This window comes from Leptopilina heterotoma, unplaced genomic scaffold, assembly GCF_015476425.1.
Source record: "Leptopilina heterotoma isolate Lh14 unplaced genomic scaffold, ASM1547642v1 Lhet_24, whole genome shotgun sequence".
NCBI classification, from domain to species: Eukaryota; Metazoa; Arthropoda; class Insecta; order Hymenoptera; family Figitidae; genus Leptopilina; species Leptopilina heterotoma.
The window spans coordinates 1,728,366-1,756,235 of record NW_025110956.1 but is presented as its reverse complement, the minus strand read 5'-3'; the positions used below and the strand labels follow the sequence as shown (position 1 = coordinate 1,756,235).

At 23.5% G+C, this 27,870-nt stretch overlaps 1 protein-coding gene across 1 annotated transcript in view; it reads right to left on the bottom strand.

Moving 5' to 3' along the window:
- Positions 1 to 27,095, bottom strand: part of LOC122502953 (atrial natriuretic peptide-converting enzyme-like) — a 120,191-nt gene extending 93,096 nt beyond the window's left edge. Inside the window, exons 1-2 of the mRNA XM_043613313.1 lie at positions 26,815 to 27,095; positions 22,206 to 22,682 (exon numbers count right to left, since the gene is read on the bottom strand). Of these exons, the coding sequence (XP_043469248.1) occupies positions 22,206 to 22,253 (48 nt within the window). The 5' untranslated portion in view covers positions 22,254 to 22,682; positions 26,815 to 27,095. The remainder of the gene's footprint in view (positions 1 to 22,205; positions 22,683 to 26,814) is intronic.
- Positions 27,096 to 27,870: the final 775 nt, after the last annotated feature.

Sequence of the window (27,870 nt, the reverse complement as noted above, 5' to 3'; positions counted from 1 at the left end):
TCATAAATAACAATATTCATCACAAGAATTCAATTATTTTTAAAAGTAATAAATTTCTTCTTTGAAATTCAATTATTTTAAAAAATTCTAATGGAATCGTTCGCAAGAATTCAATTATTTTCATAATTAAAAATTCTTTTAGAAATTCAATTATTTAAAAACAATTTTAATAAAATTGTACTAAAACATTTAATTATTTTCATAAATAATAAAAATTTCACAGGAATTCAAATATTTACAAATTTTTTATAAGTTTCTTCTCAATAATTCAATTTTAAGAAACATTCAATTATTCAATAAATAATTTACTTTTGTATTTAAATAATTGAATTCTCGTAGAATTTTCTAATAAAAATTGATTTGAAAATGAATTTTAGTTTTTTTAGATAAGAATAGAATATGAAAATAATTTTTAAGAAGTTACAGTAACAATATTCTTATAATATAAAATAATTTGTTTTAGCACTCGATCCTCTTTAATTATTATAAAAACATAAAGAAATCGATCTTTATATTTTATAACAATATTTTTAAAGGTGATTAATTTCAAAAAGGTTTGAATTTGAATGTTTTGAAGAATTTTAATTCCTTCAGAAAAATAATAATAATTAAATATTTAAAATATTTAAAAAAGAAATTATTCTTTTCGAATAATTTTACAATTAAAGATATTCGTAAATTTTAACAAAACATTTTTTTCAATATTTTTTTCCTTATTTTCTAAAAATTCAAAAATTTTCAGTTTCACTTTCAATTAAATCTTCTAATTGATAAATAGAATTTATAAACATTTTGTAAGGGTGGAATTTGCAACATAGAATTTTACCAAAGTAAAATTAAACGTCACAAATTTACATCTCGACCCGTTACTCCGAAACTAACTTCACCACAACAAAATCTTCACAAATCTTCTCCAAGCTGCGATGTAAAAAACAACTTTGTCAATGGACCATTCCTTTTTACAAAAATGACCGTTGAGACGCTACCAAATTATAACGACTTTGGCACTCTCAACCGTTTACAGCACAAACAAAAAATAGAAATAAAACACTAAAACTCTTAATTCATAAAAATAAAACCCATTTATTAATTAAACCAAATAAACTCTAAATTAAATAACAAAATATAAAATAAAATATCTTTAACAAAAATCTTGATAATTGACACTAGTCAAAAACCACGTCGCGACTACTTGAACCTCTGCAAGTAAGTGACAAGCAAGTGTAAATCCGATCTCCTCATCACCGGTAGGCTTCCTCATCACATTTTGCTTCTTCCTTTTTCCTATGGAAAATTGGGAAAAACCCTTCTTTCTTATCCCCACTGTACAGCACCTAAAATGGTCTTGGAAAGGGTCATTGGTCATGTGACGGTCTCTGGCAATTAATCATGCGCGAAATCATTTAAATTCAGATTTCACGAATGACACAGGTCTCGGGTCGCTGAACCAAGGACACACACAAGGGACTTGACAAGAAAACAAGACAAAACTATGATAAGAGAGAGAACGACGAACAACTCACTATAATGAAATTTACTTTTCCTACACAAGACAGATTTGGAGAAATAAGTAACGATTCACCTCGTTACAATTTTTTCCTTTATTTTTAAAAAACTTTGAATTTTATTAAAAGAATTGAAATTAAGAAATAGAATTGATGCAAATTATTTCCTTATATATGAAAATTGAGAATTTTCTACAAAAATATTAAGAAACGGGAATATCTAATGTTTTTCTTCTCAAAAGAAAAAAATGAGTTTGTAAACAATATTGTAATTGAGAAATAAAAATTATGCATAAAATGGATATTATATGGATATATGGATATTCTTAATAAAAATTGTTTAACGATTAACAATTTTCCAGTATTTTTTATAAATTAAAAAGGAGAATAATTTGCATAATAATGGATAAATTTTTGATTTGTTAATCATTATTTTTTTTAAATTTTCTAATATTTTTTTATTATAAATTATGAAGAAATACCTTCATATTTTCGATTTGTCAAACAATATTTTTTAAAGAAAAAAGAAACAAAAGCATACACAGAAACTAAGTTTAAACTGCGGACAGAATGAATGAAAGAATACGGAAATTAATATATAGTTAATTGAACAGTACACTTTTTCTTATTTAATTTTTGTGTCCATGATAAAGATTTTCTTTAAAATTAGTCATTAAATTGTGTTACAATGCCAATATAATTATAGTGCATACTGTATGTGTTCAATAAGATAATGTCAAAAGATTAAAAGAGCCTGAATCGAATAAATTTCTTTTGATGCGCTTTCATACAATTAAAACCTTCCTCAAGTGAAAATGAGGTGAGTTCTTCGTCCTTGAAAAGTCAATGCGATGACCCTACACTTTCTCAAGATATCATAATACCATATGTATTTATTACAGGAAGAAGATCCAATATATTTTCTATATCACAGACTCATTCCTTTCATATGAATGGTCGCATGAAATAGGAATAGTCATATCTGTGTCATAAATATCTTGTTATTGAATCACGCCGGAAAAAACTTGATTATTTTAAATTTTATGATATTTCTAATTTTATAAGTTGTATGTTTTTTACCCACTTTTTATGTTCCTTGCTGTATTTATTTTTCTACGCCACAAAGGAAAAGTATGCAAATAATCAACATTGCATACAATATTTTACCGATTTTTAAACATACAATTAGGGCAGATTCGTTAAAAGATTCTTTTTTAAATGAAGATAAAAAAATCGTTAAGAAAGTTAGTGCTGAAAATTAGAAAGATATTGTACTTTTAACAAGTGTTTTTTAAAATTTCATAGGATTTTTTCTTGTCTGCTTTGCAACATTAACTGTAGGACCGTTATGTGGTTACATTCGTTTTCTACTCAGCATAAAGATTTTAAGAAACAGTAATTTGTTCCAGATAAGAAGTAAAAATTGATTTTTTAAACAAATTATCTTTTTTGTAATATTGTAATTACAATTTTAATTTTGATTAAAAATTGGAATAAAATTCAAAAGTAAAAAAATCATTTCGTAGGGAACCAAATGCAAAAATAACTTTCTACACTAAAAATGCATTAAAATATTATCTTTGATGACAAAGCACCTTTCAGAGAAAGAACAAAAGGTGATGGAAAAAAAAGGTTCACTCTCAAAAGAAAATATCAAATTAAAATGAAATTAAAATCTTGTGTTATTCCAATTAAAATTTTAATTTGAAGGCTTAGAATTTATATTACTGCACTAGTGATGTTTAAAGTCGAGTTAAAATTATCAAGAGAATTTAAATGCGGCTCTTAATTAATAGGAATACATTTCCAATTAAAAAACGTTTAGTTTTAAATGAAGACACATTATATTTCGAGTAAAAGGGTTCTTTTTTTCAAGTTATTAGTGTCGAATCATCCAATAAGGTTTCTTAAGTGGGTCACGAAAAGAGAGAAAAAGTGCATATGCAGCGATGCTTTCTCGATCGGCACGATTAGGGCAGTGATTCGTGTCGCGGAAATTCCTCTTTATCGAAGCGATAAAAATGGGAAAAGAAAAAAAAAGCAGTGGGATTTCTTTGATGGGTCAGCGAACCGCAAACGTGAAATATGCTTTTATGAATACTTTGGCAGCTATTATATGCCCAACTAAACCTCTCTACATATTGCAGGTTCACTGACATGTAGTGATGCACGTCGAGCAGATGGATTTCATTTGTCTTTTCGTCTTCACTCAGATTTCTTCTCTTCCGATTTCCAAAAAATGCATCCGACATTATATTTTAGCAATAATTTTGAAAAACAATTTTTAAACAGCGTTCTTACTTTCTGGCAATAGTCTAAAATTTTAAACGCAATGACTTAAAAATAAAAGTTAATAAAGCACATGAGGATTTCAAGTCCTGACTATAATAAATTACAGACTTCGCACTCGATAATTAAATTTAAAAAAGTATCAAGAAGTAGCTTTCAAACTCAAAAAAGCAGTAAACAAGTAGCTATCGAAAAATTAAACTCAACGATAAAAAAAACTCGTTTTAGACACTTCATAAAACTGGACAAAAATTCCATTCTATCTTTTATTTTCCTGACTTTTTCCTAATTTTCATCAAAAATATTTACTTCTTTCTTATCTTGCTAAAAACCTAAATTCCTGAAACGAATTTTATTGTTCATGAAAGAATTTAAATATTTATAAAAATAATTTAATTCTTGCGATGAATGTTATAAAAAAAATTAAATAATTGATTTCTTTCAACTAATTTTATGCAAATTCCAATTTAAATAATTCATTACTTAAGATATTTTTATTATTCATGAAAAAAATTGAATTTTTACGAAGATTTTTACAAAAAATTTTTTAAATAATTGAATTCAGTTTGGAAATTTTATAAAAATAGTAGATAGGTATTAAAATTCATTGAATTGCGAAAAATTTTTTAAAATAATTAAATTTTACAAAGAATTCTATTAAAATTTTCGACAATAATTAAATGTCTGTGTGGCATTCCATTAAATTTTTTTTTCAATAATTCAATTCATTAAAAGCATTTTATTTTTTATGAAAATAATTGAATTCTTGTGATAAATATTATTATTTATGTAATTGTAAATAATTGAATAGTTACTAAGAATTTTATTAAAATGTTTAAAAAGAATTGAATTTCTGTGAAATATTTTATTATTTTTGAAAATAATTTAATGTTCGTGTAGAATATTGTGAAAAATTTTGTTTAATAATTCAATTCTTTTAAGAAATTTTATTAAAATAGTTGAATATTGAAAATCATTGAATTAAGAATAAATTTTGAAAATAATTGAAATTTTGGCATGAATTTTATTATAATTTTTGAAAATCATTAAATTCTTGTGATGAATATTGTTATTTATGAAAATAATTGAATTCTTTTGATGAATATTCTTATTTGTGAAAATAATTATTTAATTTTGCAATGAATTTTACTCAAATTCCTTAAAATAATTGAATTTTGTCGAAGAATTTTGCTATTCATTTATACAGATAATTGAAATGTTGACAATTTTTTTAGATTTCTCGAAAATAATTGAATTTTTGCGAAGAATTTTATTAATTTTGAAAATAATTGAATATCTGTGATAAATATTGTTATTTATGAAAAAAATTGAACTTTTCAATTAATTAATTTAAAATAGTATTAAAAATAATTGAAGTTCTTCGATGAATTTCATTATTTATGAATACCTATAATTGAATTCTTGGGAAGAGTTTTATTAAAATCTAAATTTCTTCCGAACAATTTTATTAAAATATTTTAAAATAATTAAATTCCTTAAAAAAATTATAATATATTTGTAAATATTTGAATATTTTCAAACAATTTAAAAAAACATTTTTTTAAATAATTGATTTTTTTGAGCAATTGAAATTAAATTTTTAAGAATAATTTAAATTTTTTGAGCAATTCATGTAATATTGTATTAAAAATAATCGAAATCCTTCAATGAGTTGTATTATTTATGAAAATAATTGAATTGTTACAAAAATTTTTAAAGAATTGGTTTTTTTCAACTAATTTTATGAAGATTCTAATTTAAATAATTAAATTCCGGAGAAATTTTTCTTATTCATGAAAAGAATTGAATTCTTACAAAGATATTTACAAAAAAATTTTAAATAATTGAATTCTGTTTGGAAATTTTATGAAAATAGTAGATTTTAAAAATCTTTGAATTGCGAAAAGTTTTTAAAAATAATTAAATTTTACAAAGAATTCTGTTAAAATTTTTGAGAATAATTAAATGTCTGTGTGGTATTTTATTATATTTTTTTGAAGAGAATTGAATCCCTAAAAACCATTTTATTATTTATAAAAATAATTGAATTTATACGAACGATGTCATTAGAATTTTTTTAAATAATTGAATTTTCAAGAAGAAATTTATTATACTTTTACAAATAATTGAATTTTTGTGATGAATATTGTTATTTATGAAAATAATTGAATTTTGCAAACAACTTTCTTAAAATTCCTCAAAATAGTTGAATTTCTGAAAAAAATGTTATTATTTTTAAAAATAATTGAATTATTGCAAAAAATTTTATTAAAATCATTAAAAAGAATTGGATTTCTGTGAAAAATTTTGTTACATTTGAAAATTATTGAATTCTTCATAAGAATTTTATAAACATTGTTTTAAATAATTATTATTTTCGAAATATAATAAATATTCAGAAAATTTTATTTTAATTATTATTTAATTATTATTATTATTATTATTTAATTATTATTTTATTTTAATTTTTATTTTAATAATTGAATTCTTTTGGAAAACTTTATTTGTGAAAATAATTGAATTTTTCATTTAATGAATTTAAAATAGTATTAAAAGTAATTGAAATTTTTCGATGGTTTTTACTATTTATGAAAATAATTGAATTCTTGTTCAGGATTTTAACAAAAATTTTTTAAAAATTTGAATTTCCACGAGAAATGTTATTATTAGTGAAAGTAATTAAATTATTGTTCAGGATTTTAACAAAAATTTTGTTAAATAATTGTTTTTTTAAATTTTTTTGAAAATGTTATTCTAAATTAATTGAATTCCTGTGTAAATTTTATTATTTATGAAAATAATTGAATTTTGGATGAATTTTTATCATTTTTTTAAAAATAATTGAATTCTTTTGCGAAATTTAATGAAAATACTATAGATATTGAAAATAGAATTTCGAACATTTTTTGAAAATAATTGAATCGTTTTAAATAATTTGATTATAATTTTTGAGAATAGTTTTATAATTTCTAGTATTAGCGAATTTAAAGTAGTGGAAATTCTCAAAAAAAAAAAACAGAAATAGTGGCTGTTAGTGGCTAAAATCTAAAGAAAAGTACCCAATTAGTAGCATAACGTAAAAACACAAGTAAATAGTAGGTTTTAGTAGATGAGTGCGAAGCCGGAACTATTTAAAATTTTTAATATTTAATAGTTTTAAATGTTTTCAATGCGAAATTAATTAATAAGTAAAAGTAATTTTAAATATTTATAGTTTCGATTTATCATTGAAGAATTTCCGTATTATCAAGTGGATAAATTTTTTACGACACTTTTAGAAAAAGTGAAGAAAGTATCGTCCAACGTATACGTATATAGGAAAGGAGACACTCGTTTCACTGAAACGAAAAAACAAAAAAACAAAAAAGTCGAGTCGAGGCAAAAGTTAAGGAGAAAAGTCTCTTTGTTGGAACGAGTCGTTTCCGTCATCTTTTCGTTAAAACTAAAACTGCTTGCGACCTTGTTCTCCATGACCCCATGATCCCAGTGGACGTCCTATAGTTGGACACAAATCCCGTGAGTAGGAAACACACAGTCGTCATCACTTGTGGAGCTAAGAACTAGGTTGACCGGAATAACGTTCGATACGTTAGATGGGTTGGGTCGACATCTGCGGGATTTACGATAAACCGTTACTTTGCTTACTAACACCCATTTACAAAGTGATTGGCATTCGGAGGAAACAACTTAAGAAATGGGTGCGACGCGACGCGTCTGATATCTTATTCTAATGTTCCACTAGAGCATCATCTGATGCTTGACTTCTAATCACTTTCCTACGCGAATGACTCAGTACATTTATTCTTTGTGGATAATCAATAGGCAGAAATTTTTTAATTTACATCCTAAAAATTATTGTTTATTACGCAAATAGATAATAAAACAGAACCATTACTTGCAGTCGAGAATGTACTAATATCTCCTATTGATCTAGTTAGAGATAAAAAAATTTTCTCTATATATGCTCCAATACCTTATATTTTTTAACAATCAAAATTAATATTTTTCTGAAGAAAAAATATATGGGTAATAAGACAAACTAAGATATTTAGACAAAGATTCTTTAATGTTACTTCAACGTTTCGAAATCCACGGATTTCCTCTTCAGGAAGTCTACATATTTTGAAAATATCAAAAACAGTGAAGACTAAAAAGTGTCACAAATTTCTCGATCTTTCACTAAAAAGTGACAAAAAGGTCACTAGACCTTACTTTAGATAAGGTCTAGTGCGTTTGTATAATGCTTCAATTAGTCTCAAAAGAGGATTCTAATTTTCTTCTTCAAAATGTAGGGTCTAAGAGTGTGAAAGTAGGATATAGACAAGATGCATACACATATTATTGCTTCCTCATAAAGAAAGGATTTTATTTGTTTTAGTAATTTAATGCTTAAAATTTAATGTGCTGTGTTACAAAAATGTATTTAAAAAAAAATTGCGAAAAAAATGAACTATATAAATAAAAGGTGTGCTTACAATTTCAAAATTTTTATATTTATAACTGAAAACTGACCAGTTTCGTAGATTCGCTCATATGGAACGTATTCAGATCGGATCTTATAATATGTATTCAAACTGTAGAGCATCTGCATTATTGAAGATTACCTACTGTAACATAATGGGATTTAATGTTTCTCGAGATCCATCTCAAATCGAACTGAATGGAATTATATTCTTCTGAGGTTCTCATTATTTTCAAAATGGAAGGGTAGATAACAAAGAGGCTTTGTGAATTTTTTCAATTGATAATTCAATGATTTTCTAAAACGATTATTGATCGTAAAAGCAATAATTGTTTGCTATATTGTTCTGTGGCTGTATTATATGAACTATTATAATAATGTTGACTTGCATTCATATTTTACGAAAGGTCTACTGAAATCAATTTTTATTAAACGGATGAGATGTTTCATGTATGAAAAACAAAAGTTCAAACTCTATTAACACGTTTGAAATTAATTATAAATAAAAATTTAATGAAGACTTTGGGTTTTTCTAAAACGAGATTCGTCATAAGAATATAGGTATACATATTTAAAAGTACCTAAGCAATAAACTCTTATGAAATCACAAACATAAATTGTTCAATTTTATGTGAAAATTAAAATCTTCTAATGATTATATTAAGAAATCGCGTATTGCCGCATGAAGAGGAAAATTATGTGCTTTTTGAAAAACGTTGCTTTCAACAGCTAGAGTTGCAACTCTTCATTTATTTTATAAACATTATGAGGCATGACCTACATTTCGCAAAATTATATTTGATCAAATTTCAAGACACACTCCTGTACATCTATAACCAGTTGGTTATTCTATATATTTTTTAAAAGCCACACGATATGCTTTTCATTTCTTGGAATTTTTATCAGGTGCTCCAATTAACTTTCTATTTCAGATAATTTGTCAAGTACAAAAATATTTGATAATCGATAAAAATAATACCTTGCTAATTAAATAAAGATACTTAATGATTTTATTTCGTTCGACTTTTAATTTTACGTTGCTTTCTCTTTGAAAATATCGTTTAGTATTTAAATGAAATTTTATATCCCTTACAATTATAATTACAGGGTTTGCACTCATCTACCTACCATTTACTACTTTTTTACGTTATGCTACTATTTAGGTACTTTAGATTTCAGTCACTAAAAGCTGCTATTTCTGTTTTTTTAGAATTTCCACTACTTTAGATTCGCTAATACTACAAATCAAAAAACTATTCTCAAAAATTATAATAAAATTCTTTAAAACGATTCAATTATTTTCATAAAATATTCGACATTCAATTATTTTCAAAATCTAGTATTTTCATGAACTTTCGCAAAAGAATTTAATTATTCAAAAAAAATGGATAAAATTCATCCAAAATTCAATTATTTCCATAAATAATAAAATTCTTCTTAGGAATTCAATTAATTTAGAATAACATTTTTAAAAAAATTGCAAAAAAATCAATTATTTGACAAAATTTTTATACAATTATTCACAATAATTCAATTACTTTCACTAATAATAATATTTTTCATGGACATTCAATTTTTTAAAACTTTTTGATAAAATTCTAAGGAAGAATTCAATTATTTCCATAAATAATAAAAGTCATCGAAAAATTTCAATTATATTCACAAATAAAGTCTTCCACAAGAATTCAACTAATTAAAATTAAATTTTGAAAATATTTATTATATTTCGAAATATTAATTATTTAAAACAATGTTTATAAAATTTTTATGAAGAATTCAATTATTTGCAAAAATAACAAAATTTTTTACAGAAATTCAATTCTTTTTAAACATTTTAATAAAATTTTTCGCAAATAATTCAATTATTTGCATAAAAAATACAATTCTTCTTAGGAATTCAATTATTGTTGAAAATTTAAATAAAATTCTTAGAAATATTCAATTATTTTCATATAAATAATAAAATTAATCGCAGGATTTCAATTATTTTTAGTACAATTATTTTACAGGAACTACTCAAAAAATGCAATTATTCTTAAAAATTTAATTTCGATTCCTAGAAAAAATTAATAATTTAAAAATATGTTTTTTAAAATTCTTTGGAAGAATTCAATTATTTACCAAAATATTAGAATTTTTCACAAGAATTCAATTATTTTGAAATATTTTAATAAAAATGTTCGAAAGAGATCAATTATTTTAAATACAATTTTAATTAAATTTTTTTGAATTAATTCAATTATTTTCATAAATAAATATTATTCAATTATTTTTGAAAATTTTAATAAAATTCTTAAGAATATTCAATTATTTTCATAAATAATAAAATTCATAGCAAGATTTCAATTATTTGTAATACAATTTTACAGGAATTGCTCAAAAAATGTAATTATTCTTAAAAATTGAATTTCAATTCCTCGAAAATATCAATTATGTAAAAAAATATTTTTTTTAATTCTTTGGAAGAATTGAATTATTTACAAAAATATTAGAATTTTTCATTGTAATTCAATTATTTTCAAATATTTTAATAAGACTGTTTAAAACAAATAAATTATTAGGTATTAATACAATTTTAATTAAATTTTTTTTAAATAATTCAATTATTCTTTTAGATTTTAGTGAAATTCTTCCCAAGAATTCAATTATTTACATAAATAATTCTTCGAAAGAAATCAATTATGTCGACAAATAGCAAAATTATTTAAGAAAATTCAATTATTTTGAAGCATTCTAATAAAACTCTTTGCAAAATTCAATTATTTTCATAAATAACAATATTCATCACAAGAATTCAATTATTTTTAAAAGTAATAAATTTTTTCTTGGAAATTCATAGAATTCTTTGTAAAATTAATTTATTTTTAAAAACTTTTCGCAATTGAATAATTTTTAATATCTATACTATTTTCATAAAATTTCCAAACATAATTCAATTATTTAAAAATTTTTTTGTAAAAATCTTGGTAAGAATTCAATTCTTTTCGTAAATTATAGAAATTTCTCAGAAATTCAATTCCTTAAATTAGAATTTGTATAAAAATAAGTCGAAAGAAGTCAATTATTTAAAATTTTTTATAAAATTCTTCGCAAAAATTAAATTATTTTCATAAATATTTAAATTCTTTCATGAATATTATAATTCGTTGCAGGAATTCAATTTATTAGCAAGAGAAGAAAAAAGTAAATATTTTTGATGAAAATTAGGAAAAAGTCAGGAAAGTAAAATATAGAATGGAATTTTTGTCCAGTTTTGTGAAGTGTCTAAAAACGAGTTTTTTAGTCGTGAATTTTAAGTTTTCGATAGCTACTTTTTTACAACTTTTTTTTTGTTACTTTTTTAAAATTAATTATCGAGTGCGAAATTTGATTGTTACTTTAAAAATTCGTATTTTGACCCTTTTATTGTTATTTAAGGGAAGAGGTATCAAGTTTTATATTAATTTTAGATTTCCATAGGTGGAGTAAAAGACATAAAAAAGTTTTGAGGTCAGATATAAATTTGAAAAATCATCACTCTCTTTTCCTTACGCTTTTCCATTATCATTATATTAAATAATGAAAAAGCACTTATGAAAAGTTTTGCGTAAGGGAAAAAATTCTCTGATACTTATAAGATGCAAGTAATCGAAAATATCTAATGGAATTCTAAAAAAAGTAATTATATATATATGTTTTATCAAAATCTTGTAGTGATAATTTTTAGTGGATTCTTACTATAGGATTTAATACTGCTTCTTGTAAATTTGCCAAAATTAAGGAATCCTTATTGAATACTGAATTAGTTTAATTAATTTAATTAATTCAATCTTTAGCGCACACGGAGTGGGACAATGAGAGGCGAGAGAGAAAGATTACTCATTGTTCCTACTCGGGCGCCCACTTTCCACTACTGCTCACAATTAAGGACCTTAATTACTAATGTAGAAGTGTTCCCACTAAATACAATTATATTGAATTTCTTTAGAATTTTAAAGAAAATCTTATTTTGTACATAAAAAGACAAAAGCTATAATTGGTTCTATTACTTGTTTACTGTCAATGGTTATATACTTCGCAGTAAAGTTCTCTGTTCAATTATGGAGATTTTCTTTAGAATTATAAAAAGAAATTTATTCTACATAGAACATCTTCTTGCGGGTACGGAATAACATGGTACTTTGGTATTACTTTTAGAAAACATTACAAGGAGAAGTTGACTTAAAAAGCCTGATATATTATCATTCGCACCGAACATATAAAACATCACCTCGAAAACAGAAAATTTTCTACTATATACGAAATTTAGTTGTTTTTCTTAAAAAATTGCTTGTTTTCAAAGTGTTATTTTCTTCAACGCGAATTATAATGTATCATGCTTTTCAACTTAATTCTGACGTGTTACTTTTTTAAAAAAAAAGTAAAGTATCTTGAGTTTCGTATTTTCCGATGGAAACACAAAAGAGGTCATTTAGAAAGTTTTTCATTACTTTATGTATATAGGTGACAAATTGTTTTTCATTTTTTTTTAACAAATTGAAAAATTTGAAAATTGGAAATTTTTTTATACAATTCTATAAAATTTTTGAAATTTAGTTTTAAATTTGATTAACAAATCAATTCTAAATTAAATTATTTTTCACTTTAAAAAAATTATCAAGATTGGGTAAAAATGAAGAAGACTTTTTTTAACAAAAAATTCTCCTTTTGGGGGTCGGTGGATGGAGACCTTCAAGTAACACCAAAACATGTAACTAATTTTTTCTACTAAATTATCAATTTTCAATTTGCTTCTTATTCACTACATTTATATTTTATCAAGCACAAAAAAAATCTTTACCTGGAACAGAGATAAGTTTCTCTAGAATAATGAAAATTTAAACTGCTTTTCCGTCTAAATTGGTCTAATTGGTTTTCGGTCGTTCAAAGTGTTATTAATACAAAATTGTTATGTTGGAAACAAAAGCAAGTTTATCTTTGTAGGCACAGAATTACTTATTCAAATTGAATTACAAAAGTATGTAAAATTTATTTGCGTTTTTTTCAAAACATGGGAAAACCAAGTTGCAGGCGACGCGCGACATAAAGAATCACCCAAAAATTTTATTTTAAAATTGATTCTAAAATAAGTTTAATAAGAAGATTTATTTTAATTCAGAAAAATACTTCATTTTTCTCTATACTTGACGACCAAAAAAACTCATTTTAGAAACTTCACAAGACTGACAAAAATTACATTCTATATTTTATTTTCCTGATTTTTTCCTAAAAGAATTATAAACATTTTATAAACATTTGTTTATAAAAATAATGTAATTCTTGCGAAAAATTTTATAAAATTTTTAAAAGAATTGATTTCTTTCGACTAATATTAGGCAAATTTTAATTTAAATAATTAAATTCCTGAGAAATTTTTATTATTAATTATTCATAAAAAAAAATGAATTCTTACGAAGATTTTTACAAAAAAAATTTTTAAATAATTGAATTCTGTTTGGAAATTTTATGAAAATAGTGATATTGAAAATCATTGAATTGCGAAAACTCTTTAAAAATAATTAAATTTTACAAAGAATTCTAATAAAATTGTTGACAATAATTGAATGTCTGTGTGATATTTTATTAAAATTTTTTGAAAATAATTGAATTCCTGAAAAGCATTTTATTATTATTAAAAGAATCGAATTCTTGCAAACGATTTTTATAAATTTTTTAAAAGAATTGAATTTTCAAGAAGAAATGTATAACTTTTCAAAATAATTGAATTCTTATGATGAATATTGTTATTTATGAAAGTAATTGAATTTTTCAAGAATTTTATTAAAATGTCTCAAAATAATAATTGAATTATTGCGAAAAAATTTTATTAAAATGTTTAAAAAGAATTGAATTTCTGTGAAATATTTTGATATTTTTGAAAATAATTTAATGTTCGTGTAGGAATTGAGAAAAAAATTTTAAAACAATTGAAATTTTGGCATGAATGTTATTAAAATTTTTGAAAATCATTGAATTCTTGTGATGAATATTGTTATTTATGAAAATAATTGAATTTTGCAATGAATTTTCATTAAAATTCCTGAAAATAATTGAATTTTGTCGAAGAATTTTGCTATTCATTTATAAAGATATAATTGAAATGTTGACGACAAATTTTTTTAGATTTTTTGAATATAATTGAATTCTTGTTTAGAATTTTATCAAATTTTTTTTTTAAATTGAATTTCCATGAAAAATTTTATTATTAGTGAAAGTAATTGAATTATTGTGAAGAATTATATAAAAATTTTGTCAAAAAATTGACTTTTTTCGCAATTTTTTTAAAAATGCTATTCTAAATTAATTTAATTCCTGTGAAAATTTTATCATTTATGAAAATAATTGAATTTTGGATGAATTTTATCAATTTCTTTTTTAAATAATTTAATTTTTTTGCGAAATTTTATGAAAATACTATAGATATTGAAAATAATTGAATTTCGAATATTTTTTGAAAATAATTGAATCGTTTTAAAGAATTTGAGACTATAATTTTTGTGAAGTTTTTTAATTTCTAGTATTAGCGAATTTAAAGTAGTGTAAATTCTCAAAAAATAAAAAACAGAAATAGTAGCTTTTAGTGGCTGAAATCTAAAAAAGCACCCAAATAGTAGCAAGAGTATTTTTCTTGTTAAGTATCTAATTATTATTTATCGAACAGATTCAGAAAAAACTCCTTTAAACTAATAAACTTTAATTATTTTGCGATATTTTTGTGGTCTGCAACATTTTTAGGTTCATCATGAGCCTTAAAATTAATTTGTTTACTAAATAGATTGATAAAATCTCGGTTAAAGAAATAGTACCATTAGTTGTTTTTTTTTAACGAAATAAGGGTCATTAGTAACTTATTTTTAAAAATAATAGCTAGATAGTTGTTTAAGGTGAAAAAAGTGTCGAAAAGTATTAATAGTCTCATGAGTTCGAGACCTGGAATAAATTTAATAATTGATAGAATGATTACAAGATTTCCTTTTTCCATCGCAGTTCGATAAGTCTGGAAACGTGGACGAAATCGCGATTTTCAGAGTCACGATCCCATTGTCTTACTTTAGCGCGATATTACTAGGTCGTCTCTCTGAGAACAAGATTGAATCTTTCATATATCTTCTGAATGATTATTTCTCACGCAAGAAAGACTTTTCTTGAGCCTTCTTCTTTTATGTTCCTATACACAATGTATTCTAAAGAGGAAAAAATTCCCACTCACAGCAATTGACTTTTTTTTCTCAAACAATTTCTTCCACCTAAAATCATTCCCAATTGCTGAATCTGGCGCTTTTACTTCTCGGCATCAATTTTCGCTCCAAAACCGAAACCGGCACTCGCAGGCAGGATAAGATGCTTACAATCAGTAATAACCAGAATGGGCTTTGGTGAAAGTAACCTCCATTCGCCTGCATGTGTGTGGCGTGTGTGTGGGTTTGTTTAGCATATAGTGCGGTTCCATTAGTCGGGCGCACGTGTGTACGAAATACGTACAAACACATTTGAGTAGCATGGGTTTCTCATAGACGATCTCCATTCCAGCGTCCTTCGATTAATTTCTTGAGCCTCGTCAGAAAAGGTCGAGGGAAACTGTGTGGAGGCACTCCCAATGGGAATATAGTGCCAACACTGAAACTATTAGAATCTATCGTTTTGCCAATGTGCTATCAGGTCCTACTCTCGAAAGCAATAAACATTACAACTTATATAAAATAATAAAATGTAAAAAATAGTTTTTTTTCTTCCCATGGTTAGCCATACTTTGTCTATAAAGTTCAGGCTTCGCGCTCATCCACTAAAACCTACTATTTACTACTTTTTTTACGTTATGCTACTATTTTTTTTCAGATTTCAGCCACTAATAGCTACTATTTCTGTTTTTTAGAATTTCCACTACTTTAAATTCGCTAATACTAGAAATCAAAAAATCATTCTTAAAAATCATAATCAAATTCTTTAAAACGATTCAATTATTTTCAAAAAATATTCGAAATTCATTTATTATTTTCAATATCTAATATTTTCATAAAATTTCACAAAAGAATTCAATTGTTTTTAGAAAAAATTGATAAAATTCATATCCAAAATTCAATTATTTTCATAAACAATAAAATTTCCACAGGAATTCAATTAATTTAGAAAAGCATATCAAACAAATTTCGAAAAAATCAATTTTTAACAAAATTTGTATACAATTCTTCATAATAATTCAATTTTCATGGAAATTCAATTTTTTAAAAAAATTTTTCATAAAATTCTAAGCAAGAAATTAATTATTTTCATAAATAATAAAACTCATCGAAGAATTTCAATTATTTTTAATACTATTTTAAATTAATTAATCGAAAAATTCAATTATTTTCACAAATAAAGTTTTCCACAAGAATTCAATTATTTAAAATAAAATTTCCATAATATTTATTATATTTCGAAAAAATTAATTATTTAAACAATGTTTATAAAATTCTTATGAAAAAGTCAAAAATTTTTAAAAATAAACAAAATTTTTCATAGACATTCAAATCTTTTTAAACATTTTAATAAAATTTTACAGGAACTACTCAAAAAATGCAATTATTCTTAAAAATTTAATTTCGATTCCTAGAAAAAATTAATTATTTAAAAATATGTTTTTTAAAATTCTTTGGAAGAATTCAATTATTTACGAAAATATTAGAATTTTTCACAAGAATTCAATTATTTTGAAATATTTTAATAAAAATGTTCGAAAGAAATCAATTATTTTAAATACAATTTTAATTAAATTGTTTTGAAATAATTCAATTACTTTCATAATTAATACTATTCATTTTAGAAATTCAATTATTTTTTAAAATTTTAATAAAATTCTTAAGAATATTCAATTATTTTCATAAATAATAAAATTCATAGCAAGATTTCAATTATTTTTGATACAATTTTACAGGAATTGCTCAAAAAATGTAATTATTCTTAAAAGTTGAATTTCAATTCCTCGAAAATATCAATTATGTAAAAAAATATTTTTTTAAATTCTTTTGAAGAATTGAATTATTTACAAAAATATTAGAATTTTTTATTGTAATTCAATTATTTTCAAATATTTTAATAAGTCTGTTCAAAACAAATCAATTATTTTTATTTTACAGGAATTTTTTTGAAATAGTTCAATTATTCTTTTAGATTTTAGTAAAATTCTTCCCAAGAATTCAATTATTATTTACATAAATAATTTTTCGAAAGAATTCAATTATGTCGATAAATAAGAAAATTATTCCCGATAATTCAATTATTTTGAGGCATTTTAATAAAATTCTTAGCAACTATTCAATTATTTTAATAAATAAAAATATTCATCACAAGAAGTCAATTATTTTTAAAAGTAATAAATTTTTTCTTGAAAATTCAATTATTTGAAAAATTGTTTTTCTAAAAATCTTCGTAAGATTTCAATTCTTTTTATGAATAATACAAATTTCTCAGGAATTCAATTATTTAAATAAGAATTTGCATAAAATTAGTCGAAAAAAATCAATTATTTAAAAATTCTTTCGTGAATAATAAAATTCGTCAACAAATTAAATAATTGAATTCTTTCGATGAATTTTAATAACTTTTTTCGAGGAATTTGATTAAAATTGTATTAAAAATAATTGAAATTTTGCAATGAATTTTATTAAAATTTTTGAAAATAATTGAATTTTACAATGAGTTTGATAAAAATTCCTGAATATAATTGAATTTTGGCGAAGAATTTTACTATTTATAAAGATAATTGAAATGTGTTTCCTCGGTTGGACATATTTTGCCTAAACAGTTTTACAATACAGAAAAAATAGTTTATTTTTTATCCCATGTTTCGCCATAAGTTAACATGGTAACTTCTGTTTTAATTAGGGCAAACATTATTTTAAATATAATCTTAAGGTTTCAACAGATTGAAGATTGAAGATTTAGTTGAAAAAGGCAACAAATTTGAATGGACATTTCGTTGGTTGATAGAAAAATTGTCATTGACTCTTTTGCATTATTCATAATCGAATAAACAGTTTTGTATTAAGACCATCTAGACGAGAGAAACAGTTATAATGATTTCTTGAGTCACTTTAAATAAACAGTCGTTGCGATTAAAGTTGAATTAAGGTCACTGGGATCAAAAATTAAAGTCAACAAATTATACACTCAAGTTATTTTATAGTTAGAAATGATAAAATGGTTATTACTCTAATTTCAATTTAATCGACCAAAATTTAGTAGTTTTCAACTTTATAACCAATTGTAACTTTGTCTATATACTCGTCTCATACTCTATATTTAACAGTACGGTAAACAGCAGCACTAAAATCATTTTACAGAACTGAGGGACAACTGTATGTATAGAAAAAGTGCATTGGAAACTTCTACAAAAACTGAAGAAATTTTTTTAATAAATAATAATTTCTATTAGTCGAAATTTTATTCGATAGAATTTTCTTTTAGTTAAATTTATAATTTTTGAAATTAGTATTTGACAGAATTTCTTTGTAAACACAAATTTTACTTAAAATTTTGAAGTTACATATTTTTCTCGTATTTTTCATTCTGCAAAATTTTCAAATACTAAAATTTCTATTTAACTTATTTTTCATTTAAAACAATTCTAATATAATCGTACATTAATAATGATATTAATAATAACCGTACAAACTGTAAAAAAATAAGTATCAATTTAGATCCGATTTTGGGTATTAAATCGTCATTTGGTTCCAGTTTAATACCTGAAATCAGCTCTATTTACTACTTTCTTTTACATTGCCCGTAAAATTCTCATTAATCAAAATTTTAAATGCAAGTAAAATCTTTAAATGGCAAAATTTTTATTTCGTCGAATATTTATTTGTACAATTTGCTATTTGATAGAATTTCTAAAACATCGAATTTTCGTTTGACCGTAATTGATCGAAATTGCAAGCAACCAAAGTAACAATCGATAAAAATATTTCGGCTCGAATTTTAAAGTCAAATAAAAAATTACCAGAATAATTGTGATTCATAAAAACTTTAGAATTCGCGTAAAAATATTTCTGTTGGTTATTTATTCGACTACTTGTAACTTCGGTCAAATGAATGTTCAATATTCTATATCAAATAGCAATTCGGACAAATGAAAATGAGGAGGAATAAAATAGAAAAATTGGAAATTCTTATATTTAAAAATTCTGTACTCACTTTAAATTCTGTTTAAAAAGCATTCTGCGAAATTCATATACAGTTTTGGTAAGAATTATTTTAAATAAAATTCTATTCGATAAAATATATTTTTCATAGAAATTTTGACACCTAAAATTCGGATTAAAGTAAATCAGTATTCGATAAAATAAATTTTTTAAATTTAGTTTTATGAATTTCGACAATAACAAAGTTGCCATTATAGTTCAAGGATAACTGGAAATTTTGCCTTAAAATTTAAAAAAAACAATGATGAGTAACAGTAGTTTTTTTAACCTTGAATTTTTGTATTTGAATAACTGAATTTTTAAAGAACTTTCGAAAAATTTATTAAAAACAATAGATTTAGAAAAGAATTTTAGTTAAAAACTTTATTTTATACAATTTTGATAAATAATAAAATCATTAAATTACTTTCATAAATAACAATATTCACCACAAGAATTCAATTATTTCCAAAAATTCTAATAAAACTCATTGCAAAATTTCAATTATTTTCACAAATTTCTTTTAATTCAATAATTTGTTCATCTATTATTTTAAAAAAATTTCCCAAAAGAATTCATTTATTTAAAAACCATTTTGACAATGTTCTACACGAATATTCAATTTATATTTTTTAAAATGAAGAAAATTTCACAGGAATTCAATTATTAAAAATAGAATTTGCATAAATTTTTTCGAAAAAAATCAATTGTTTGAAACTTTTATACAAAATTCTTCGGATTAATTCAATTATTTTCATAAATAATAAAACTCATTGCAGAATTTCAATTATTTTTAATACAATAATTTTAATCAAATTCCTCGAAAAATATAATTATATTCATAAAAATTTCATTAAAATTCGTCGAAAGAATTCAATTATATTTAAGAAGTTGTTGCTAAAATACTATATAAGATTTAGATTTTAAGAAACATTCAATTATTCATAATAAATAATTTACATTTATATTTGAATAATTGAATTTTCGTAGAATGGTTCTGATAAAAATTGATTTAAAAATTAATTTCAGTTAAAGTTTTAGAAAATAATTCAATTTTTGAGAAGATTGTAATAATTGCAATTTTTAGAAATAATTGAATTTTGTAAAAGATTTGAAATTAAAATGTTTGAAAATCTGAATTTTTCATAACTTTCAATTGCAATTTTTGAAAATTATTTCAAGTTTTTATTTTCTAATGTATATTTATTTAAAGAATTTTCAAATAATTAAAATTTCACGTAAAATTAAATTGTAAACAAATGGATTTAAAAATTCTCAAAGAAGAACTTTTTGAAAAATTATTAAAAGTAATAAATTTGAAGAAAAATTGTAGTTAAAAAATCTAAAGAAAATAATTTTTTAAAAATAACAGTTATAATTTTTACAAATAATTAAATTTCAAAAGGTTTCAAACTGAAAATTTAAAAAATTTAATCTTTGAATAATTTTAATTTAAAATTCTGAAGAACTTTTGTTTTTGAAAATTTGTTATTTCTATTCGAAATAATTGAATTTTTAAAGAATTTTCTCGAAATTATTCAAAATAAAATTGATTCAAAGAAAAATTTTGGTTAGAAAATGTAGAAAACAATTTAATTTTTTATGTATTAGGTACAGTTTTTGCAAATAATTAAATTTTAAGAAGATTCAATCTGAAATTTAAAAAAATTTAAATTTTGAATAATTTTAATTAAAAATTCTGAAGAAATTTTGTTTTTGAAAAATTTTCATTTCTTTTCGAAATAATTGAATTTTTAAAAAGTTTCCACGAAATTATTAAAAATAATCGATTCAAAGACAAATTTTAGTCAAAACTTCTAGAAAACAATTTAATTTTCTAAGAATAACAGTTATAATTTTTAGAATTTAATTCAATTTTAAGAGGTTTCAGTCTGAAAATTTAAAAAATTTAAATTTTGAATAATTTTAATCTAAAATTCTGAAGAACTTTTGTTTTTAAAAAATTTTTTATTTCTTTTCGAAATAATTGAATTTTTAAAAAGTTTCCACGAAATTATTAAAAATAATCGATTCAAAGACAAATTTTAGTCAAAACTTTTAGAAAACAATTTCATTTTGTAAGAATTAGTTATAATTTTTTATAATAATTAATTTTCAGATGTTTTGAAATTGAAATATAAAAAAATTTTAATTTCTGAATATTATTAAATGACAATAATAATTTAAATACTTATTTATAAAAAATTATTGATGTTTTGAATAATTTAATTTAGATACCTGCGATTTTAAACAAAATTGGGTTTTTAAAAAGTTTTAATTAAAATTTTTAGCAGATAAGATGAAAACTTTGAATTGAAGTTATAATCGGGATAGTAGAGAAAGTTAACTGAAAATCAGTGAAAAATCAAAGATATGAATAAATAAACTTTTTTGTACTTAAAGTTAAAATCTACTTTTTTGCCTATTAAAATCGATTCGAAGTCTGACTTTTTGTTTAAAATTTATATTTTTGATTCTTATGAAATCGGGGAGTTCCCCTTCTTTTCTGAGGAACTGGAAAGGTTTTTAAAGTTCATGAACCCCGTTTATCGTCTTTCAAACCAACAACTTAATATCCTAATTCTCTCTTAACTTTTAAATCCAACATTTAATTCCTCAAATTACCAGGAATAATAACTGTTTATACAGTTTTTCGCTATCTTACCCTAAAAGTGACTAATTCAGATTTTATGATGCAGATCTAATTAGAATAATAACAGTTTTGAAAGTCTTATAATAAAAACGCGATTAAAGAAGAAGAAATCGTACCTTGGAATCCCAAGAGGTCTTTCGTTTGTGATCCATCGTGACTGTCATCTTCGAGCTTACTAATTAGGTCTTTTTAACATCCATGCACTGTCACGAATAATCTCAACGTTCTTCCGCGTTGGAGGCTGAGGATGCGTGCAAAGCCATCGTCTTTGCCCAGTGGTTTCAAATTTTTTCTTTTTTTTTCTTTATTATTTTTCTTTCTTTTTTATTGTCCTTCTTCTTCTTCTTCTTCGTCTGTTCACTAACTCTAAACACTTCACTGAGCAAAAATAACTGGATTCACGAATCACTGCACAATTTACAATCACTCGCTGCACCTCTCGCTACTGACATTTTCGAAACGTCGAAATGCGCACTGTTATATTGCACTTGAGCTTACATTAGCACTGACTCCTTCAGGTACAAGTCTCGCGCTTTTACAAAATCCTTTCTCCGCAAATTTAGAGAGAGAGGAAGAGAGGCTCTCACTGTCTTCTGCAAAAGAAGGGAAATGACATCAATTTTCACTTCATTTTATAGGCAGAAGCAATTTGAAATTTTTAACCACTTTTATTCAAAATATCGCAGAAGCAAATAATAATTATAATAAAATATTAGGCAAAATTTTTAAAACCATTTTTGAACCACTTTTATTAAAAATAATAATAAAAATATTGCGGAAAACTGAAGAAAACAATGTTCATTATACCTTTCAAATGTATAACCACTTTGTGATTTATGAACAACGTTAATTAATGAACGTTTATTAAACGTCAATTAGATAATTATTAAGATACCAGCTTTGATTCATTATCTTAATTACGTATCTTAACAAATCAAAAGAAAAAAACACCGAAAAACTATTCTTTACCGTTACCATCAATTACGTTTTTTTTAAACTTAATATAATTTTAGACAAAAGTAGGTTGAAATTCCTGATGTCATAGCTGAGGAGATGTGCCTGACAAAAGCACATTCGAAACTTAAACTCGGGAATTTAAAACTTGTATCCTGTTTTCAAATGTTTTTTTAATATTTCTTCAGTCTGACAGTCTGATGAAATATAAAAATAATAACAATTTTCTGTCGTGTTTATAAATTTCATAGTTTAAAATAAGGATTCTAGAGATGGTTCAGTATTAAAAATTAATGTACATCACAGTTTATAGAGTATATAGACTGCAAAAGATAATGTACATTAGAAAAATACCTAGACAAAAGTTATTATCACAAGAAACTAGATAGTAGATTAAGTCTGAAGTGTAAGAAGCGATCGATGAACTCAGCAACAGGTTCCCTTATGCAACTATGAAATCTCGTAAAACAACAATATAAAAGGAAACATATGCAATTCTCGTTTTTAGAGAAAGTTTAAAAAAATGGATAAATTTCATTTTCAGCCATCAATCTTGGAAATGAATATTTTAAAAGAAAATGGCATGTCAGTATTTTCGTTTGTTTTTAAATTTTGATAAATTTCGACTTTGAATGTAAATTTAAATGCCGATAATAGTAAAAGTTAATGAAGAAACAATTATGTTGAAAAATATAGGCTTTGCACTCATCTACTAAAACCTACTATTTAATACTTTTCTTACGTTATGCTACTATTTTTGCTACTTTTTTAGATTTCACCTACTAAAAGCTACTATTTCTGTTTTTTTTTAAATTTCCACTACATTAAATTCGCTAATACCAGAAATCGAAAAACTATTCTCAAAAATTATAATCAAATTCTTTAAAACGATTCAATTTTTTTCAAAAATATTCGAAATTGAATTATTTTCAATATCTATTTTCATAAAAGTTCGTTAAAGAATTCAATTAGGTATTTAAAAAACAAATTGATAAAATTCATCAAAAATTCAATTATTTTCATAAATAATAAAATTTCCACAGGAATTAAATTAATTTAGAATAGCATTTTCAGAAAAATTTCGAAAAAATCAAGTATTTAACAAAATTTTGATACAATTTTCCACAATAATTCAATTACTTTCACTAATAACATTTTTCATTGAAATTCAATTTAAAAAAAAAAATTGATAAAATTCTAAGGAAGAATTCAATTATTTTCATAAATAGTAAAACTCAACAAAGAGTTTTTAAACATTTAAAAAAAAATTTTCTCAATAATTCAATTATTTTCATAAATAATAAAACTCTTCTCAGGAATTCAATTATTTTTAAAAATTTTAATAAAATTCTTTGCAATATTATTTAAATATTTTCAGAAATAAAAAATGCATCGCAGAATTTCAATTATTTTTAGTACAATTTTACAGGAATTGCTCAAAAAATGTAATTGAGGGGCTGGATGTTATAAGGTGTTACGCGCCATGTTAAGTGAATGGCGCGTAACACATTATAGCATCCAGCCCCTAAATTATTCTTAAAAATTTAATTTCAATTCCACGAAAATATCAATTATGTAAAAAAATGTTTTTTTAAATTCTTTGGAAGAATTGAATTATTTACAAAAATATTAGAATTTTTCACAGAAATTCAATTATTTTCAAATATTTTAATAAAATTGTTCGAAAGAAATCAATTATTTTATTAGTTTATTTATTTAAGGAACATAACGGGACATATTTTAAATACATTTTTAGTTAAAGTTTTATGAAATAATTCAATTATTCTCTTAGATTTAAATAAAATTCTTCCCAAGAATTCAATTATTAAAGATAAATAACAAAATTATTCGCGAAAATTCAATTATTTTGAGGCATTTTTTATAAAATTCTTTGCAAAATTCAATTATTTTTATAAATAATAACAATATTCATTGCAAGAATTCAATTGTTTTTAAAAGTAAAAAATTTTTTCTTGGAAATTCAATTCTTTTTAAACATTTTAATAACATTTATTGCAATAATTCAATTATTTTCATAAATAATCAAATTCTTATCAGAAATTCAATTATATTTGAAAATTTAATAAAATTCTTTGCAAAATTCAATTGTTTTCATAAATAACAATATTCATCACAAGAATTCAATTATTTTTAAAAGTAATAAATTTTTTCTTGGAAATTCAATTATTTTCATAAATAATAAAATGCTTTTTAGGAATTAAATTATTGTTAAAAAAATTTAATAAAATGCCACCGACATTAAATTATTCTCAAAAATTTTAATAGAATTCTTTGTAAAATTTAATGATTTTTAAAAACTTTTCACAATTCAATGATTTTCAATATTTACTATTTTCATAAAATTTCCAAACAGAATTCAATTATTCAACAAATTTTTCTTTGAAAATCTTCGTAAGAATTCAATTATTTTCATGAATATAATAAAAATTTCTCCGGAATTCAATTATTTAATTTAGAATTTGGATAAAGTTATAAATTGTAGCCAAAAGAAATCAATTATTTACAAATTTTTATAAAATTCTTCTGTTTACAAATTAATTATCGAGTGCGAAGTTTGTAATTGATTTTTGTATAATATTTCTTTTATTCGGAAATAATTAATATATTTCATTCATTTATCAAATTCTTTGTCTCATTTATTACTATGCTTTAAAAGTTTTTTACAAAGTCTTCAAATTTTTGTTTTTTTCCAAATATTAAAAAAATATATGAAGCTTTAACTGCTGTACCGAGTTATCAGCACCTACTTAATTTTTAAAAAATTTATATTGGTCTTAAAAAATATTTAACTTGAAAATTTTATTTCTAAAATAAAGTAGGTGCCAGTTTTAGCTTCACAAAATATATAATCTTTAAATACTTTACAATATAAATAGTTTTAAAATCTTTTATCCCTCAACGAAGTATTAAAAAACTAAATTTTAGTTTCTTTATTCTTGTTTTATTGGCTATCTACTACAGTAACTAATAGCAATATTTTGTAGATAAAAGTTAATCAAAATTTTAAATTCTTCAGCCTACTTATAAATTGTTTGCAAAATTAATTTTAACTTTAGCATTGGTTCGTATTTTTAAGAATTAGTTTTTGAAAAATTTATTTAAAAGAAGTAAGGGTTTCTCTTTGAGAGAAAAATTTAAATTGTTAATTTAAGTAAAATTTTCTTTTCCTTCAAAACATTTCTCCCTTTTTCCATTCTCGAAAAACATAGAGTTTAACTCAATATTCTTCAAATTTTAAAGAAATGTTTCTTTATACAAACTTTATAAGTAGCTAAAATTTTAAAAAAACTTCACGATGTCGAAATTGAGAAATTCGAATTTTAAAGGATTGTTAGATCTTAATTCTTAGTGTTGGAATTTGCAACAGACGTCGATTATCAAATTTAATACTTAAATAATTCTAGAATTGTAAAACAAAAAGATGTTTATTTCCCAGAATGATAAATCCTTTTGAACATCGTTTTCACGAAACAAATAAACCTGAATTTCTCGATTCGGAGATATTAAAAATATTCCAAAACATGACCAGACGAAGATGGTCATGTTACATTGTTAAAATTTGAAAATTAAACCTATAAATTTTTAAAATATTTCAGTGCAGCAAAGGATTCTAAAACTTTAACCACTCATAATGCTTCCATAAAGGAACAGTTTCTTAAAATTTGAGGAATAGTTAGTTGAAGTCGACTTCTTAAGTTGTATGAAAATGAGTGAAATATTTATTTCCAATCCACAGTTAAGTGTACCAACCAATAAAGTTTCCACAAATTTCCAGTTCTTGAAAATTGAAATAAACAGTGATAAAGAAGAACAGATGATAAAAATAAGAGTTATTCGCGTGATCGGTAAATATATTCGCAGAGACTGCGACACAGGTTTAACTCTCAAAGGTAGAAACAGTAAAAAACACTCGGACTGGCGAACGGACCGAACGAAACGAACGAAGCGACCGACTGTTCGCCGGCTCGGTTAGATGGATACTCTGATTATTTGTCGACTTCACAAAACTGAAACGGTTGGAAATTTTCTCTCCTGCGTGAAGGAAGCAAGTCTAGCAGGTAAAAGGGGATTGTCGCGTTCCCCCTGCCAGCGGAGACAAGGAATCAGCCTTACAGCGTGGTTCTCAGTGCACTTTCACGTGTGTGCACTATACCAACTACTTTCCGAGTGCATGCTGCTGATTATAGTGTCTATCCGTCATTTGCAGGCCCTTGCATTGCCTTGTGAGAGTCTTGGCTCGTGGCGAGGCGCGAAGGAAAGATCTCAATGAACGCGGGTCGCAGGTCAGATCAAGGATGATCTTAATGATAGCGTATGTCACTCACTGCAAGTGTGGCAAAGGAGAATAGCTCTTTACTACTTTTACTTATACTTTTCTTCAGGTGCTAATGTTTACATTCTTCATACCTATTAACAATGGGGGTAAAATGGAATATAATTAACTAAAATATAAAGAACGAGCCATTTACCTATTTGGACAGCAATAAGAGGAAAGTGGGACAAAGAAAGTTATTTTCTGTTTACAAGGAATTAAAATAACAAATTCATTTAATTGCCCCGACAATTCTTCCTTTTAGCAACATAAGTAAGGGAAAATGAGAATAACTATAGGTACACTGTGCATTTTTTGGTGCACGTCGTTTTTACTCCTTAAACAAGATTGAACCATATGTGAAGTTATTTGAACAATTGACATTCATATGCATAGGGTTATTTTTATTGCTCCTTCACTTTTACCCTTCAAAACGATGTGAAAACTACGAAATGTCTTTTTTCTTTATAAGGAATAACATTCTCAGACTTCGC